This window comes from Carex rostrata, chromosome 9 (assembly GCF_964058835.1).
Source record: "Carex rostrata chromosome 9, lpCarRost1.2, whole genome shotgun sequence".
Classification (NCBI taxonomy): Eukaryota; Viridiplantae; Streptophyta; class Magnoliopsida; order Poales; family Cyperaceae; genus Carex; species Carex rostrata.
The window spans coordinates 9,220,122-9,239,209 of NC_135926.1; the positions used below are offsets into that span (position 1 = coordinate 9,220,122).

At 34.3% G+C, this 19,088-nt stretch overlaps 2 protein-coding genes across 2 annotated transcripts in view; both read right to left on the bottom strand.

Moving 5' to 3' along the window:
• Nucleotides 1-3,877: 3,877 nt before the first annotated feature.
• The window catches only part of LOC144560024 (uncharacterized), a 34,973-nt gene continuing 19,762 nt past the window's right edge, over nt 3,878-19,088 (bottom strand). Inside the window, exon 10 of the mRNA XM_078309188.1 lies at nt 3,878-3,998. The gene's annotated coding sequence lies outside the window, so the exon portion shown is untranslated. The remainder of the gene's footprint in view (nt 3,999-19,088) is intronic.
• Nucleotides 3,883-8,978, bottom strand: LOC144560025 (uncharacterized). Its single transcript, XM_078309189.1, has 9 exons — nt 8,756-8,978; nt 8,467-8,671; nt 7,702-7,792; nt 7,483-7,625; nt 7,132-7,375; nt 6,895-6,999; nt 4,912-5,094; nt 4,593-4,797; nt 3,883-4,500 (listed from the first exon to the last, which is right to left on the bottom strand). The coding sequence occupies exons 1-9, from the start codon at nt 8,934-8,936 to the stop codon at nt 4,019-4,021; spliced, it is 1,839 nt and encodes a 612-aa protein (XP_078165315.1). The 5' UTR covers nt 8,937-8,978; the 3' UTR covers nt 3,883-4,018.

The window sequence follows — 19,088 nt, forward strand, 5'->3', positions numbered from 1 at the left end:
TATATTTTTTTACAAATTATTTTTATCAATTTTTTCCTACCTTTTGGCGACAAAACAAGCTTGTGCTAAAAACATATGAGTTACTGATCCGATTCTTCTGATTCCGGCCGATTCATCCGATTCCAATTCCATGAAAGAACCCGATTCCGATTCCGATTCCGAGTATCATACAATGTCGTATCGACAGCACTTGACTCAAACTTGAAGTTCACACCTAATTGATAAACTGCCCAAAATACCATAGTTTAATGGGTGATTGAGCATTTCTGATTTAATTAGATCATATCTGATATCAGAAAGGTGATTTGTTTTCATTCTTAATTTTGGATTTATTTATATTTGCTTATTGGATATCCAATTGAGTATGTAAAGAAGGAGAGGACTCATTCCCAAGTCCCAACTCGATAGGTGGTGTTTCTATTTTAGTGCTATTATATTTCTTTAATTGTTTACAAGAATTATTATCTTGAATTGGTCTCACACTGGTTGTCAAAGCATCACACAAAATTGTCATAGAGATGACTTCCCACATTTAAAACACAATATTGAATCTACCTGGTGACACCGAGGCCGACACTGTGTGGAAAGATAGTGGCTTTATAGACATTGCCATGGCCATGAACAGCATCAATGCCATAAATCATTGGGATTCCAAGACGGGTTGAGAGAGCCGCCTTTTGCATATCTGTCACCATGTTCACCCATTCGCGCACAGTTGCCTCAGGTGCTGGCCAGCTCCCTCCCCCACTCTGCACGCTCCCTGAATCACATATCAACTAATTGATCATTGATATAGAATTATAGACACATTGTCAATGAAATCAACAATGTTGTGAATAAGTGTGTACCAATGTAGTAATTTTTCATGACATTGGGAGTTGTGACAGATCTCTCGATTTGGGACATATGTCCTATCTTCTCGGCAAGCGTCATACGGCTTAGTAGATCATTTATTCGAACATTTAGAGGTTGTTTTGGGTCTTTATACTTGAGATATCCACTGACTTGTACTCCCATTGAGCTCAGCACTAAGCAACAGTACCACAGGAAATGAATGCATCTCCGAATGTGACTCATTGCAACTAATTAACTTGGTTCTCTTTTTTCAATGAAAATAACTTTATTTCTTCAGCAGGGCTAAATGCTCATGTCTTACCGTGGCAAGAAAAGAGATTAGCATTTGTTGGGATTTTTAGGCCCAAATAAGGCCTGGCCCAAAACATCTCCCCACCTCTTCTATTTAATATCTTGTAATCTAACTGTTTTAAGTAAGTGGAAGCAAGACAGAAAGTGAGAAAGAGAGAAAAAAGAGAGATAAAAATAGCGAGATAGAGTGATTGTTTGTACTAATAATTGAAATACTCTTGTAACTCTTTGTAATATCTTGATTAATAGTGAAGTTTGTTAGTTGGTTGCCTTGCGGTGGAGTACACTCGACCGATCCACCTTACCTCTTGTGTGCTTTCTCTTGTATGCTTTCTCTTGTGTGCTTGTTGGACTCGATTTATCTCATGGTAACATTTTTTCTCTATTGTTGTTGGTTTTGGTTTCATGCAAGTTGTATGTCTCTAATTGCTCGGATCTTGTTGGTATACGGTATATTAAGTCTTTTGAGGGTTTCTTGTAGTTGGTACCTGTGTACCGGTATTCCACATTTCTTTGAATAAACCCCAACAGTATTGTAATGTGTACACCCTAAACGCTAAATTAGAAAGAAGAAATAGGAAAGTGGTGGAGTCAGAGGCGGACCCAGTAATGACCAGGTGGCATGGATTTTTGAACTTTTATGGAGATCCATAGGCCTAAACCAACTAGCCCCCCCCCTGAATTTTATTTGTCCCTTCTAGAGTTCTAATTTGTAATTAGGGTTAACTTTAGGATTAGAATTATGATAAATTTCTTGAACTCTGATTGGTAAACGAAAAATTCTGAGTTCGCCCCTGAGTGAAGCACTAATGTAAAATGATGAGAAAATCTACGATATTTCTTTTGGTATACAATGGTAGCCTAGTACCTGAACCCAGTGTTTTAAAATGCGGCCGCATGGGTCGCATATGCGTATGCAGTCGGCAGCCGTGCTTAAAATGCCCATGCAGTCCTCCCATGCGGTCATGCGGAATAAAAAAACGCATATGCGGATTAAAAATGCGGCCATGTAGTCCTCCCATGCGGTTTTGATAATATGATTGTATTTTAATTAAAATTTATGTGAAAAAAGTCAAAAAACTATCGTTGGTTATGTTATTATGTGGAAACAAATTCAAATATATGAATATAAACGCGTTTCTACTTCACGCCGTATTTTTATTTTGAAAGTCTAAACGACCGATCCGAACCGTTAGATGTTTAATCCATATTGAAATGTGCTTGGAGACCAAATTTTACATTTTTTGAAATTTTTTTTACTATTTATTAAGCATTTTTTTAAATTGCTGTTTTGTTGTGAACAGTAAAAAACAGTAAAATTTTCTGAACCATCAGATCAGCAACTTTCAAAATTGCTTAATAAATAGTAAAAAAATTAAAAAAAAATGTAAAATTTGGTATCCAAGCACAATTCAATATGGAGAACAAAATGAACGGTTCGGATCGACGTTTTGAACTTTAAAATTGCAAAATATGAGCATGAAGTAAAATAGTCGTTTTACTTCGCAACTCACCGTAGCCCATCTCATATATATATATATATATATATATATATATATATATATATATATATATATATACGTGAATTTTTATTTTAAAATCCACATATATAAATCTACATAAAAATCCGCATATGCGTCCACATACCGCTTATGCGTCCGCATATGTGAAAATAAACGAGCGTGCTATGTGCTGCACTGCGGTTCCCATGGAAAAAAAATGGGTTCAATTTTAAGACAAAATGTTCCACCATTTTATAATGTTATTTTAATTTATATTATTATCTAAAAGACAAGGTTCAAGACTTCAAGGACCCAAATGTTTTATTTAGTTCTGTTTCACAACTAATTAAAATGGAACAATGCGGAAGAGTTGGGAACACACGGGAAGGTAGTACGAAACTATGAGCTGTGCAATATGAAGTAGATACAGAGTGTAACAAATACTAGAGATAGAGAAAAGGAGGGGACGCAAAAAAAAAAAAAAAAAAAAAATGCATTTCTCACCTAATGGAGTAGAAGATACAGAGTTCAATACAGAGTGAGAGCTACTAGTCTCATGGACACAAGAAACAGGGGCTGATATTAAAATAATTTATTTTTTTGTTAACATAGTTGTTTCCAAAAATTTCCAGTTAGACAATATAAAATCGACAGGCCTTTCGCGTGCTCCTTAAAAAAAAGATAAATTTCACAAAACGCCTTCTTTTCTTTATTTCTTTTTTCTTTTGTAAACATTAAAACCTTCTCGCTAAGCGTAAGGGCATTCTCTGTAAAAAAAAAAGAAAAAAAGAAAAAGAGAAACATTTTTCCTAATTTTTTCAACGATGTCTTTGTAGAACACATGAATTTAATATTTATTCTTTTTTTCCACTGTCCCTCCCTCCTCGCTTACACTAATTTTTTTTCATTGTTTTGCAATTTTATTTTTCAATTGCCATTCTAGTTTTTTTTATAATTTCGACATTTCAGATTTCGGCCACCCGATCGATTGTCAGAGTTTGTCGAATTATATAAAAAGATTCAAAAGTGAATAAAGTACTTGTGTACTCTCATAATAACTCTTTTTCTTTTTACAACGGTGCAATTTTGGATCCTAGTCAAATTGAGGATACTTGATCTTGCCCATATAATTCCTGTTCATGCTCAATTCTTGTTGAGGAAAGAAAGACTTCAGAATAACGTCTAAGAAAGTATGTGAAAGTGTCAAATCAGTGAAATAAAAAAGGGAACCCTTATTGATTTATTCGTGGCCGATACATTGATACATGGTGAAGTCCAATTAATTCACTCAATAACCTATTCCCCTCACACGGCGAATAAGGAGCTACAATAAATCATGAACTCTCTAACCTCATAAATGTTCTCTAGATTTAATGGGATGGTTGCGTCTCAAGTCCGAAGCCAAATGGGAAGAGAGGGTCATAGTGCGGGTCGCCAACATTCATGGGCAGCTGATCAACAGACTTGAACCATGTCCTCGCAAGCTTGCCGGTGAACGCATAATCCCCAAAGAGCACATCAGCCACTCCCTTTCCTTCTGTGCCGGGTAGCCATGCAGCTACGAGTGCATCAATTTTGTTGATGTATGGTTCAATAACAAGGGGACGACCAGAGATGAGCACCACAATGCACTTTATTTTGCTGCAAACCGTCTCAATCATGCTAGGACCGGGAGCAGGAATGGTGAGGTTGCGATTGTCACCTTGCGTCTCAGCATACGGTGGTTCTCCAACCACCACAATGGCATAAGAGAAACCACCTTTCTGGACAAAGTCAGAGCTTGGCTCCTCTGAGTAAACCACCTGTGCACTTCCATCTACAGTAGATTTTATTCCCTCAAGTATGGTTGTTCCTGTCCATCAAAAATATTTGTAAGTGCTTGATACAGGTTAGCTCAAAGGGATGTGACAGATTGTGTAAAAGGGATGTGCTTGTGAAAATCACCAGCAGTTAGGTTGTTCCCACTAAGCCCCTGCCATGTGATAGTCCAGCCACCGCACTGGTAACCCAAATTGTCGGCATGGGTTCCAGCAACCAGAATCTTGCCATACTTCTTAGGGAGGGGCAATACTGGTTTCTCACCATATTTACCGTTCTTTAGCAGCACAAGTGATTTCCTTACAGCCTCCCTAGCCAAATCACGATGCTCCTGTCGGAAATTTTCAATTTCTTCTGTTAATTGTCATCCAAATGTATTCCCAACATACTAGACTAAAAATTCTTTTATGAATTGATAATGTAAAAAGTGTATGGTAAGAGAGACCTGCTTGCCAAGCTCGCTTGCTAACCTAGGATCTGGAAAGGGGTTCTCAAAGAGGCCCATCGTGAATTTGACCCGAAGTATTCTACTCACCGCATCGTCAATTCGGCTAATTGGAATGGTCTTATCTTGGACCAGGCTTGTCAAATTTCCAATGAAGTCCGTGTAGTTGAAGGGAATCATTATCTATATAGTATGCACAATAAACTATCAGAAGAATATATAATTAAATGGATAGGCAGAAGTAAAAAATTTAGATTGGGGGTTAGAAATGTAAATAGTGTGGCATTCGGGATTAAAACTCAAGTCCCTACTACCCTGAAGTAAAATTATAACCACTAGGCTACAAGTACACATTTAGTATTTTTTGAGGAGTTGAACCGTATTAAAACTAAGAAAAAAATTAATTAATTAATTTTCAATATACATAATGAAAAAAAATAATATCATGAGAGTGGCTAAACATTCCCTAACTTGGTTGTATATCCGCCCCCGTGTCTATTAGTTTGATATGAGTTTCCTTCTTTTGTGTGATTGTTACAAAATTTTGAACGTTCGTTTATGCATTAGTTATAAGGTACTGACGTACAGAGAAAAATTTCTACCAATTAGAAAGAGTATCTTATTTCATGTTGAAACTAGCATGAGAGAATAATAGTTGGTGTTATGAATTAAGTATTTATGGATGTCCATGTTGCAACTCTCCTGAGCAATTATTTTAAAACTTCTTTTTAAAGAAGTATGTTTATCACCCACATTTATTAATAAAGTTAATATTAGATGGCTTGTAATTTACATTTTTTAACCTATAAATAGAGATTTTGTATGGATATGAGTTTGTTTTTTTCAAATGTAAAAATCAAATTTAACTGGTTATGCAAATGCTGGATATTTGTCTGATCCACATAATGGTTGATCTCAACAGGCTATTTGTTTAGATGTGGTGGAATAACTATTTCGTGGCGATCTGTGAAACAAACTATAACAGCCACATCTTTTAATCATGCAGAAATTTTAGCAATACATGAAGCAAGCCGAAAATGTGTTTGGTTAAGATCTATGATTCAACACATTCGTCAGACATGTGGCTTGTCTTATGAAAAAATGATCCCGATAATCATATATGAAGATAATACTGCATGTATTGCTCAATTAAAAGAATGATACATTAAAGGAGATAGAACAAAACACATTTCACCAAAATTCTTTTTCACCCATGATCTTCAGAAGGATAATGTCATTAATGTTCACCAAATCCATTCAAGTGAGAATCTAGCAAACTTATTCACAAGGACGCTTCCTATTAGGATATTTGAAAACCTGGTCCGCAATATTAGTGTTCGTCGATTTAAAGATTTTGATTAATGTTATCATGAGGGGGAGTTAATATGCATTAATTTATCTTAACCATGGTTTTTTTTCACTGGGTTTTCCTGATAAGGTTGTAATTGTGTATTAAGAAAAATAATGTACTTTTTTTTTTTCTTTACTAGGTTTTTATTTCATAAGATTTTTTCCTAGTAAGATTTTAATGAGAAATATTTTTATGTAATGAACATTCAAGGAGAGTGTTATGAATTAAGTATTTATTGATGTCTATGTTACAACTCTCCTGAGCAATTACTTCAAAATTTCTCTTTAAAAAAGTATGTTTCTCTCTCACATTTATCAATAGAATTAATATTAGATGACTTGTAATTTATATTTTCTAGTCTAAAAATAGAGATTTTGTATGGTTGTATTAGACACAAAAAAATATATGAATAAAAGATAGCTATCTTTATACATTCTCAATATCTTGTTTATTATTTTTTTACTTTATTTTATAACAGTTGGCTTGTATTTGGAGTTTTCTCTCTGGTAAAGGTTGTTACCTGTACCATTTTTTCTTTTTCTTTGACTGTTTGGACATCTACTGTGGTTTTATTTTAGTAGAAATACATGGGGAGAGACTGAAGAACTATTAGCAAAGGCCAAGATACTAACCATGTCAATACCAGCAAGCACTCCTAGCTTTACAGACAAGTGGTAATTTGAACCCTGAGGGCTGGTGATTTTGTCGAGCCCTAGCCAATCTGATATGACAAAACCCTGTTACAGAAGCATTCAGGTAAATTAAAAGAAACACTAAAATAGAAAATTTTATACAAATTAATGATTTGTATGGACAGTAAGCTGATTGATCAATTAACTGATTAATATACTTAGAGGTAAGGAAGAAACCTTGTACTTCAGCTTGTTTTTGAGGTAATCAGTAACTAAGAAATGATTGGTATGCATTTTGACACCATTCCAGCTTGAATAAGAGATCATGACAGTTGATACACTCTCGATGATGGCATTATAGTATGGAGGCATGTGGATCCTGAGCAGTCCGCGGAAATCTATGATTGTATTGTTCTCGTTAATGCCCATGTATGTACCACCATCTCCCACATAGTGCTTTGCACAAGCTGCTACATTTCTCCTGTTTATTTATCAAGTTATTTATTTATTCTCGGTACATTATGTTCATTATAAAATAAATATAAAGCGGTAATAGGTTAATTGAAGTAAGAGTAATTTGGTACTAACGTTCCAGCAACAAAGGGTTTTCCTATAGAACTAGGTGGGGCTTGGCCTTGATATCCAGTGATCATTGTTGTCATCAATTGGACCACCTTTGGATCTTCACTGAAGCTCTCGTAGCACCTCCCCCATCTGGGATCCCTACACACCTAAACATCAAAGCCAAAAAATTATTCAAAGCGCTTATGCTTTTAACCTAAACTGCAACAAAAACAAGTTTCTTACCGCAACACATGGAGCAAAGATGTAGGGAATGCCTGTAGCTCTAACTTCAAGGGCAATTGCAGCACCAATTTTTCTAGCTAGTCCTGGGTCCCTGAATATATGGGTGTCTTCAGGTACATAATTAAGATGAATGCCCTAATCCGTAATTCTATCTTTTTTTTTTCTCTTCTTTCGTATAGTTTCCAATTAATATGTTAGCAAGCGTTAACAGATTTCGCATGTATTAAATGTGAAGTCCCGTATCGACAGCACTTGGTCCAAATTTGAAGTTCACACTTAACCGAGAAACTGCTGAAAATGACCTGTTTTAATGGGTGATGGGTCATTCTAGTTCAAAATTTTCTGATTAGATTATATCAGATCCGATATCAGACAGCTGATTTTTTTTCATTCATATTTGTTGGATTTATTTATATTTAATAATTTGGATATCCAAATTATATATGTGAAGTAGGAGAGGATGCAACTCTTTTCCCGACTAGATAGTTTTTCTATTTTACTGCAATTATCTTTCTTTTATTGTTCTAAAATAATTATTCTCTTAGATTGCCCCAACTTCGGTTGTTAAAGATGTACATTTGTTTGTTGCCCATAATGGAGATGCACACAGTGCTCCTGGATAAGTCATACATTTATTTTTTTTATCCACCATTGCGAATAAGAAATTAACAACATTATTTTCCATATTAACCTCAAAATTAATAATTTCTCGAAACTTTTAATTTAGACTAAAAAAATCAGCAAAAAGGGAAATACTGAATATACCTGGTGGCACCGAGGCCAACGTTGTGTGGGAAGACAGTGGCTTTATAGGCCATTCCATGGCCATGGACAGCATCGATGCCATAAATCATTGGGATTCCAAGACGGGTTGCAAGCGCCGCCTTTTGAATATCTGTCACCATGCTCATCCATTGCTCCACAGTTGCTTGAGGTGCTGGCACGCTCCCTGGCCCACTCAGCACGCTCCCTGAATCACATATTAAGAATCAATCGATCATTAAACCAAACACATTGTCAATCAAATGAACTAATTTGGTGAACAAGTTCATACCGATGTAGTAGTTTTTCATGACATCGGGTGTTGCAACGTATCTCTCAATTTGGGACATCTGTCCTATCTTCTCGGCAATGGTCATACGGCTTAGTAAATCTTTTATTCGAGTATTTAGAGGTTGTTTTGGATCTTTGTACTTGGGATATCCACTGCCTTGTACTCCCAATGAGCTCAGCATTAAGCAGCAGTACACCAGGAAATGAATACATCTCCAAATGTGACTCATCCTGGGAAGAAAATATATTAATATCGTAATTCCTAAACACTAAACTCTAAAGTCTAAACTCTAAATTTGAATGTACAAAGAAGAACGAAAAAAAGCTGGGGTGGAAAATGAAGAGAAAATCAACGATCTTTATTTCTCTATAAGGTGCTAGCCCAGTATCTGGACCAGTGCAGTATGAAGTAAAAGCAGAGTATGATAAAATGGAGATAGAGAAAATAAGGAGGGGACGCAAAGAAAACAAACTGCAGTTCTTACCTAAATTGCAATAGAAGGCGCTAGTAATTAGTAAGGAAGGGGAGCTGGATAGTGAGAGTATTTATAGATGTTGGAAGTAGACAATTGCTAAAACCCGAACGGGTATGACTCGTTTTACCCGACCCGTACCCGTGCCCGGGTATAGGCGGGTAAACGGGTACACGTGTACGGGTTTGAGACGGACCGGACTCAAGGATTCGGAAAAAAAACCCACCCAACCCGTACCCGAAATCCGCCTACCTGCACCCGTTTTACCCGTACCCGCACCCGTTTACCCGACCAACTTTACCCGTTTACCCGTGTACCTTTACCCGTTTACCAGTTTTTTTTAAATTCAAAATTCAAAATTATTTTTCCGCCAAAAAAAATAGTATTAAAAACAGAAAAAAAAAAACTAAAAAACAGAAAAAACAATATTAAAAAACGAAAAAAACCAAAAAAAAATAAAATACCCGTACCCTACCCGCCCTACCCGTACCCGAGGTACCCGTACCCGTTACCCTAGACGGGCATGGGTTTGAAACGGGTAGGGTACACTCTTTTAAAAACCTACCCGACCTACCCGTACCTGTCCTACCCGTACCCACCCTACCCGACTACCCGACCCGGGTATACCCGAGGTACCCGTACCCTACCCGTTAGCAAACCACTAGTTGGAAGTGAAGAGTGTGAAGTGTTTTAGTTTTAGGGAGAATTTCACGTATATCCTTGAAAAACTTGTAAATTACATTTTTTTTTTTTAATTTAGAATATTATATTTGTCTTTTTAAATTTCAAAAACTCATAAATTTACTCAATTTATTGTATTATAACTCATTTTATATTTATAAAGTTTTTATTTTATTCTTTATTAAAAAAATAAAAATACGTAATATGTGCAAGGAAAATATGATGTCTTCTAATCAGTTGGTTTCCGAGAGCAAGTAGTTTATTTGTGATACATTCACATTGACATTTAAGCATACACTTGTGTACACATTACAATTAAAAAAATAAATTATCTTCCCTAATTACTGACTAGTTATAAGTGTTATAACCCGTAATTTTAATTATTGTTAAATAATTATAAATATGATTAGTAGTAAATTTAAACAAATTATTGATAATGAAATTGAAACTAATTGAAAATTTTGTAAATTTTGAAAGGTCTATACTAAGGCCTAATGAAATAAAATCTACTAACGAAATACTTTAAACAAACAATTATAAAATAATAACGATGAATATTCGTATAGAATCTTACTAAACTAAAATAAATTGAGTTCTAATTAAGAATATAAATATACGAATTATTCGTACGAATAAATTATAAAATTTACGAATCCCGTTCGTTAAGGAATTATATACCGATTTTTTTATTTTTATCCAAAATTTAAATTAAATTTCAAAACTTAACTGGTTTGATTGTCATTTTCTAATTCTACCCAAACCGGTTAACCGTTAACCGGACCAAATTTCCGGTTAACGGTTAACCGGACCAAATTTCCGGTTAACGGTTAACCGGACCCTTTGAAATGGTTCAGTTTACCGTTAACCGGACCCAAACCATGGGTCCGGTTAACGATTAACCGGATTTGTTGGTCCGCTTAACCGTTAACCGAACCGATTTTTTTTTTTTTTTTTTTTTTTTTTACTTTTTTTACTTTTTTTAAAACAGAAAATTTAAAAAAAAAATTTCTATTGAAAATAAACATGAAAATTCGTATTTAGATTTATCAAATTTACACCAAAAATTTCCATGTATATTTTCAATAGAAAAATAAAAAAAATTTAATAAATCTAAATACGAATTTTCATGTATATTTTCAATAGAAAAATAAAAAAATTTAAAATTTTCTGTTTTAAAAAAAAGTAAAAAAAAAAAAAATTGGTAACCGTATATTATTTATGTATATGTGTATGTGTATGTGTATGTGTATGTGTATGTGTATGTGTATTTTTCTATAATTTTAAATAGAAATTTTTGGTGTAAATTTGATAAATCTAAATACGAATTTTCATGTTTATTTTCAATAGAAATTTTCATGGTGGTTTTCAATACGAATTTGATAAATCTAAATACGAATATTTAATAAATCTAAATATGTAAATTTTTGGTGTAAATTTGATAAATCTAAATACGAATTTTTATGTTTATTTTCAATAGAAATTTTTTTTTTAAATTTTCTGTTTTAAAAAAAAAAAAAAAAAAAAAAAAAAAAAAAAAAAAAAATTCGGTTCGGTTAACGGTTAAGCGGACCAACAAATCCGGTTAATCGTTAACCGGACCCATGGTTTGGGTCCGGTTAACGGTAAACCGAACCATTTCAAAGGGTCCGGTTAACCGTTAACCGGAAATTTGGTCCGGTTAACGGTTAACCGGTTTGGGTAGAATTAGAAAATGACAATCAAACCGGTTAAGTTTTGAAATTTAATTTAAATTTTGGATAAAAATAAAAAAATCGGAATTATATATATATATATATATATATAGGAGATGGCTAAAATGAGCCATGGAGTAAAATATGTTGGTGCTTCATGGCTAATTTTAACCATTTTGAAAATCCAAACAACCGATTCGAACCGCTCAACACGATCTCCATATTGAAATGTACTTGGAGACCAAATTTTATATTTTTTGAAATTTTTTTACCATTTATTAAGCTACTTTGAAAATCACTGATCCGGCGGTCCAGAAATTTTTAATGTTTTTACTGTTCACAGTAAAACAACCATTTTCAAAGTGTCTTAATAAATAGTAAAAACATTCCAAAAAATGTAAAATTTAGTCTCCAAGCACATTTCAATATAGAGATCACATCTAACGGTTCGGATCGGTTGTTTGGACTTTCAAAATGAAAATATGACGTGGAGTACGAACGCGTTTTACTCCATGACTCACCCAAGTCAATCTCTCTCTCTCTCTCTCTCTCTCTCTATATATATATATATATACAGAGAGAGAGAGAGAGAGAAATGAGCTACGGTGAGTTGCGAAGTAAAGCGACTATTTTACTTCACACTCATATTTTACGATTTTAAAGTTCAAAACGTCGATCTGAACCGTTCATCTTGTTCTCCATATTGAAATGTGCTTGGAGACCAAATTTTATTTTTTGGAATTTTTTTACTATTTATTAAGCCACTTTGAAAATTGCCGATCCGGTGGTACAGAAATTTTTACTGTTCACCCAGATTTTCAGATTTTCAAAGTGGCTTAATAAATAGTAAAAAAATTCAAAAAAATGTAAAATTTGGTCTTCAAGCACATTTCAATATGGAGAACAAGATGAACGGTTCGGATTGACGTTTTGAACTTTAAAATCACAAAATATGAGTGTGAAGTAAAATAGTCGCTTTACTTCGCAACTCACCGTAACCCATCTCTCTCTCTCTCTCTCTATTTATATATATATATATATATATAGAGGTAGGCTAATATACAATCGATTGTTCCTGAGGTCCCGTACAACCAAGTCATTTTCTGATTTTTAAAGTCCAAATGATCGATCCAAACCGTTCATCTTGTTCTCCATATTAATATGTGTTTGGAGACCAAATTTTATATTTTTCTAAGTTTTTTTACTATTTATTAAGCCACTTTGAAAACCGCTGATCCAACGGTGGCTTAACAAAACAGTAAAACCAGAAGCTACCGTTGGATCAGCGATTTTCAAAGTGGCTTAATAAATAGTAAAAGAATTAAAAAAAATGTAAAATTTGGTCTCCAAGCACATATTAATATGGAGAACAAGATGAACGGTTTGGATCGATCATTTGGACTTTAAAAATCAGAAAATGACTTGGTTGTACGAGACCTGAGGAACAATCGATTATATATTAGCCTACCTCTATATATATATATATATAAAGAGAGAGAGAGAGATGGGTTACGGTGAGTTATTATTGGATATCGAATTATTCGGATCTTGAATTGAGAAATAAACGTCCGAAATATACGTACAAATTTAATTGTAGAATTTTACGAAATTTCCATTCGAATTTTATAAGCAAAACGAGCCATAGATCAAATTAATGAGACTATAATTGAAATTCTTAACTAAAATCAGAACGTCCATTTGAAACAAATGTTAAATCTATATTTTAAAATGATAAAATATTATTTTGGGATTACTATTAAAATTTACGAGTTATAATGACAATTATAAAATTAGAAAATTCATGGAGACCATTCGCAAAAATTTATATTATAAAATTGATCACAAATTTCGTTGGTTAGGTTGATTAATAAATAATAAATTGGAAATATATATAATTTACTCTCGAATTAATCGGATTTTAATTTACTCATCCAATTTATATCAATTAGAACCTCTATTATTTCTGGAATTATTTCATCCGTTGGATATACATCAAGCGCGAATCCTAAAGCCATCTTATTCCTTGATTTTGAATTAATTGGAGGGGGAAATATAAACCCCATTGAATAAAATTTTCGGATCCACTGGCTCCCCAGTTTCTTCTCTCCTGTCCACTCAAGAAGAGGCACCACTCTCCCTTCCCTCTTCTCTCGCTGACCACGAACCCCACCCTCCACCTCTCTGTCACTGACATCGGAGCCCACCTTCTCCGTTTTTCTCCTTTTCTTTCCTTCCAGGAGAAGGAAGAGTCGTGATTTGGTTTCCCCGCTTCCTCCTCTGCTCCGTACGCTCCCCAGTCGCATCGCCATGCCCTAACACTCGAGCATGTTGGCCTGTGGCTGTGCGCGATCGTTCACCTGCCCAGTGAAGACCTTCGTGCCGTCCGTGCACTCCTACCCTCTGACAAGGGCTTGGGCGTACGCCCCGTGGCTGCCTTTCCCTTGGGTTATAAGCTCTCCCTTTCCTTGCTTTCTTTTTCTTTTGGTTGATTGTTCGATTTTTGCTCTCATGTGCTGAGAACTTGCCTTTTCTTCCTCTATTTTTCCGTTTAACTCGGTTTGCAATTTTTCAAAACCCTAGAAGAGGTTTTGAGTAATCTGTGCTATTTTTGGGTGCTGGCTGGTGCAGTGCCTTGTGGTGATTATTTTCTGTGATTTCTGGATGGTCGTGAGGCGAGACAAGTCTCGGTACCGGCCGTTTTATTACCCCTCTTTGCGCCTTGCCAAATTTTGGGTAAACATTCAATTACCCATCTATTGTTTGATTTCGTGTGTTATCGGGTTTTATGGGATGATTTGGGCATTTATGAATTGTCTAGTACGGGTTGTTGATTTTCCCGGCTGGACCTGTGTTGACTACGCCCCTTTGCTTGTCTAAATTGCTCGCTGATTTTTGCGATTAATCGGGAGCTCGTATCTGATTTTTGCGATTAATCGGGAGCTCGTATCTGATTTTTGCTTGTCTAAATTGTTTGTGTAATCTTGATTGATTAGTCCTCGTTGATTATTAACTCGTAAGTAGGTGGTTGAACTACTAAATGACTCCCTTTGTGTATTGGTACTAAATAGTATTGAAGCTTCTCTGTTACTGGTACGGTTTGAAAATGACATGGATCAAAGCCTAAATTTTTGTAGTTTGTGGGGTTGACATGTAAATTCTACGCCCTTGGAAATATTTGTAATCATAAGGACCTATATGTAAAAATTGAGATTTTGAAATAATGGGCTCTGCATAGAACAAATAGAAAATTGATTTTTGAAAGTTAGATTTGAGCTCGGCTGGAATAAAATTCTTGAACTGGGCCGAATGGGATTGGGCTCTCAGACTCAACCAAAGAAAATTTAAACTATAACCTTAATTAAAGTATTAATTGACTAATCAAATAGTTTAGTAGAGGGTGCAATTAGTGGTTTGATTATACCCTCCCGGGTCAAACCCGGACCGTCGAACCCGTGCTCATTACCTGCTCTGCCTGTGCCCGGGTACACGGGTATGGGTATAAGAAGGGCCAGACCCGGTTCTTAGGGTAAAAACTTGTTGGAACTCGGACCGAAATGAACTTGTGCCCGTCATACTCGTGCCCTTCGTGCCCGTGCCCGTGTACTTGTGAACCTGTGTCTGTACCTGTGCCTGTGATACCTGTACTCTTTACTCGTGATACCTGCACCATGTCTGATCCGTTGTATCCGTGTACCCGTGCCCGTTGTATCCGTCACCCGCCACGGGTTTTGCCCGGCCCAGTTCGCCCTGCCCGTTAGCACAACACTAGGTGCAATTAAATTAAATAGGCTTGGAAACACCAAAATGTTTTATGATATTATATTGTCTAATCTAGTCCACGTACCAGAAGTGTAAAGTTAGTAGCATTAAAGTGTTTGAAATTATTATTTTTATGATATAATAAGTTAGATTATTAAATAAAATATGAAGGTATTAAAAGACCAAACCGCAACCTAATAAAATAATATAAATATTAAACATTAGATTATAATTAACTAATATATTAATTAACTTAAGTAAGTTGTTAATAATATAATTTTGAAAGTATAATTATTATAAATATGTATAATTAATATAGTTGAGTTATTATAATCTAAAATGATAGGCTAGCATATAATTTAATGACATGTGAGTACCTATATTAAAATAATTAATTAATTGAATGTATAAGACGAATCGATTGACATAATAACTAAATAAAATATACAACACATTTAAATAAAATAAAAATTTAATAAAATAAGTTTTAAAAATGTTATAACAATTAAGTATTTTTGAAACATAAACGAAAAATATTTATTTTGGACTTAGATTCAAAACAACGAATAAACGGAAAATTAGATTAGTAATAAAATAATGAATTGCGCGACTTAGACTTCAATAATTAGAAAACACGTAAGATAGTTAAATATTTTGTTTCTAAACTTTTATAAAACAAATTACATATCTAAATTATAAAATAACTAAAATATATTGAACTAAATATTAATTAATTTAGTAATAATTATACAACTTACATATTTTATTAAAATAGTAGCATTAGGAATTTTTAATAATAAATTAACTTTCGAAACCCCATTCGATGGACTAAATTAATTATAGTTCATTTAAATTAAGTATTACACATTTATAATTAAGTATGACACGTTTAAAATAGATAAGTAATTAGGATATATAAATTAAGTATGACACGTTTAAAATTACCGTAACTCACGAATAATTATTTTTGCGAATATTTCGACATTAGAAATTTTACAAGCAATTTATCTTCAAATTAAAATATTAGAAATACCAAATTATTTTAGATTAATTTAAATGAAAGTGAATGATCAATATCTGACTAAACCGGTTCAGTCAGATTGACTGAATTGGTAATTTTTTTAAAAATTGAAATAATCGATAATTTAACTTACGCACATTAATTGGGGGCATGGGTTAGTATAATTTAGTGTAGATTTTAATTAGTTTAAATTACGTAATTTCATATCAACAGATCCCGTATGAGTCCGATCCGTGGATTGATCCGGCTGACACACAGTTCGGAGCTTATGAGGTGATTTCGCTGAGGGTTAGCCGCTGTGTCTTCATCCATTCAGGTGTGGGATATCTAAATTATTTTCTTTCGTGGGTGTACTCTTACCAAGTCGATCCATCTGACCTGACATCCACACTTTATTTTTAAGTAGATGCATTAAAACTATAGAGCATGTTTATTCTTTCTGCACTGCAGGTAGAATTGCATAAACCCTAAAAAAATTCAAATTTACTGTATTTTAGGAGTAGAGTAATTAAATAATATTATATTTATATATATTAGAATATTAGATTATTAGTTGTCTTCTCATAGAAGACAATATATTATTATTTTACGTGAATACGCATGCATTGGTGAAAGCTGAGCAGAAACCGAGTGACTTCGTTCTGTATTGTGGTATGGGACACGGGACAGCCCGACAACCATTGAGCCGTGGCGTCACTTGATTTCTCGGATGACCTTTAAGACTTCTATTCATTTTCGATCATTTTACCATTTTACGTGCGCAGTTCTGATCTTTAGTTCTGTGGCACGGGACGATTCGGGATGCTTTCCCCACCTACATTAGGAGCTACATGCCTAGAACAGGTTACTCCATCACGGTTCCGATCTCGAGTTTCGTGGTGGCATGTTTTTACTTTGAGACTGAACAGTTCCAATCTCGAGTTCTGTGTACGTCTGTTTTACGCTATCGCATGGTTCCGATCTCGAGTTCCATGGCGGATTGTCTGCACGGTTTTGATCTCAAGTTCTGTGGCAGAGTGAATGCACATTTCCGATCTCGAGTTCTGTGACACTGGTTACTTTTGCCCGTGAGTCTGGCCAGAGTTCTCTCATGCTCATGAGAGATGAGATTGACTATATTCTTACGACTTGCATTGTATGATTTCTCTTATTTTATATATTTGATTGATGAATCGTCTAGGCGAGATGACACACCGGATTATGATATAACCATCGGCTAATGTGTAGACGAAATAGCTAATCATTTGATATATGCTCAAAATACTCCACATTTAAAAATATCTCTTTTTTGGAGAGAAATATCCAAATCAATGGCTTAATTTGGTCAAATATTGCAGGAAATTGGGAGTCCATTAGATTTTGTGAAGATATTTGAAAATTTGAATGTCATCTATATTATGTATTCGCATCTATATAAAATTACAAATTGTGCTCTGACGCTCATTCCAAGAGGTAAAATTATCTCTTCAAAAGGAATCTCAAACTGGATTGGGAAGAGCTACTGACTATAACTCATAGGATGCTGCTCACACTTTCTCTTAAAGGAATTTTTACCACTAAGTCTACTAATGCATTTTTAGCCTTTAGCAGGATCAAGATTAATAATGCTATGATCTGGTGGGATCTTAAAATCACTCACAAAGTCAGAATAGTCATAATATTTATGTGGCTGCTAACAAAGAAAAATATTCAGACAGGAACCTTCCGGTTCATCCCATTATTCTATCAAGAAAAATTGAGTTAACCTCCATTCACTTTTAAAAAAAAAAAGTATAATAATCTGAAATCGTACAAGTTCTAGATAACATCAAAGTTTCTTTTCATTCGGATCTGTAAAATTCCCGTAGTAGGAAATATCGGCTGAGACCGATTCGATACCGAGTTAATATTCGCGGATTTTGTGTTTTTCGTCCAATTTCAGCCATTCTGGTCCAATTTTAATCATTATTCGTCTAAAAACTTAAATCCATGATTAATTAAATATATAGGATATAAACTATGCACATGCTGAAAACTCGTCACATTCATTGATTAAATAGAGTATCAAGTATCAATTAACTATGCTGAGAATTAGGAACCCGTAATTAGTTAAATAATGTATCAACTATATATCCACATGCTGAAAACTCGTGATTGGTTAAATAATATATCAACTATATATCCACGTGCTGAAAACTTTGAACCCGTGATTAACATGCTGCCAAACTATGGATCCAAACTTTAAATATTATCATGCTGCCAACTTTGAACCCGTGATAACATACTGCCAACTAAATAGAACATGCTGCCAAGTGCCAACCATGCTGCCAACCCGTGATTAAATAGAATTATAGAACTATATATGCAAATGATGCCAACTGTGTTTGCCAGCTATATTTACACATGCTGACATGCTGCCAATATGACCCCCTTCAATCTTGGATCAGGTGATAAATTTATTTTATGAGATTAAAATTTATGAAATAAATAAGCAATTAAATTTTTTTTTGAGGTTTAATAAGCAATTAAATTTTAATCATTGTTTTAATATTAGAGAGAATGAAGACGCTGTCCTTGATGATAGAGATATATAACTCGTGGCTAAATGAGGAAACCACCAATGGTTCAAGAAGTAATGATGGCAGCAGTGATTCAGTTGACGCCGTCCCTAGTACATATGCATAAAGTTAAAATGAAGATTATGAACCTGATAATAGCACAAAGAATAAT

Excerpts from the sequence above, each read along its gene's own strand:
- LOC144560025 (XM_078309189.1), bottom strand. The coding sequence starts at position 8,936 with ATGCTGAGCTCATTGGGAGTACAAGGCAGTGGATATCCCAAGTACAAA. Across the intron at positions 7,793-8,466 it reads GTTGGCCTCGGTGCCACCAG|GGACCCAGGACTAGCTAGAA; the intron begins GTATATTCAGTA and ends CCATATATTCAG. Across the intron at positions 5,095-6,894 it reads TGCTTGCTGGTATTGACATG|ATAATGATTCCCTTCAACTA; the intron begins GTTAGTATCTTG and ends CATACTATATAG.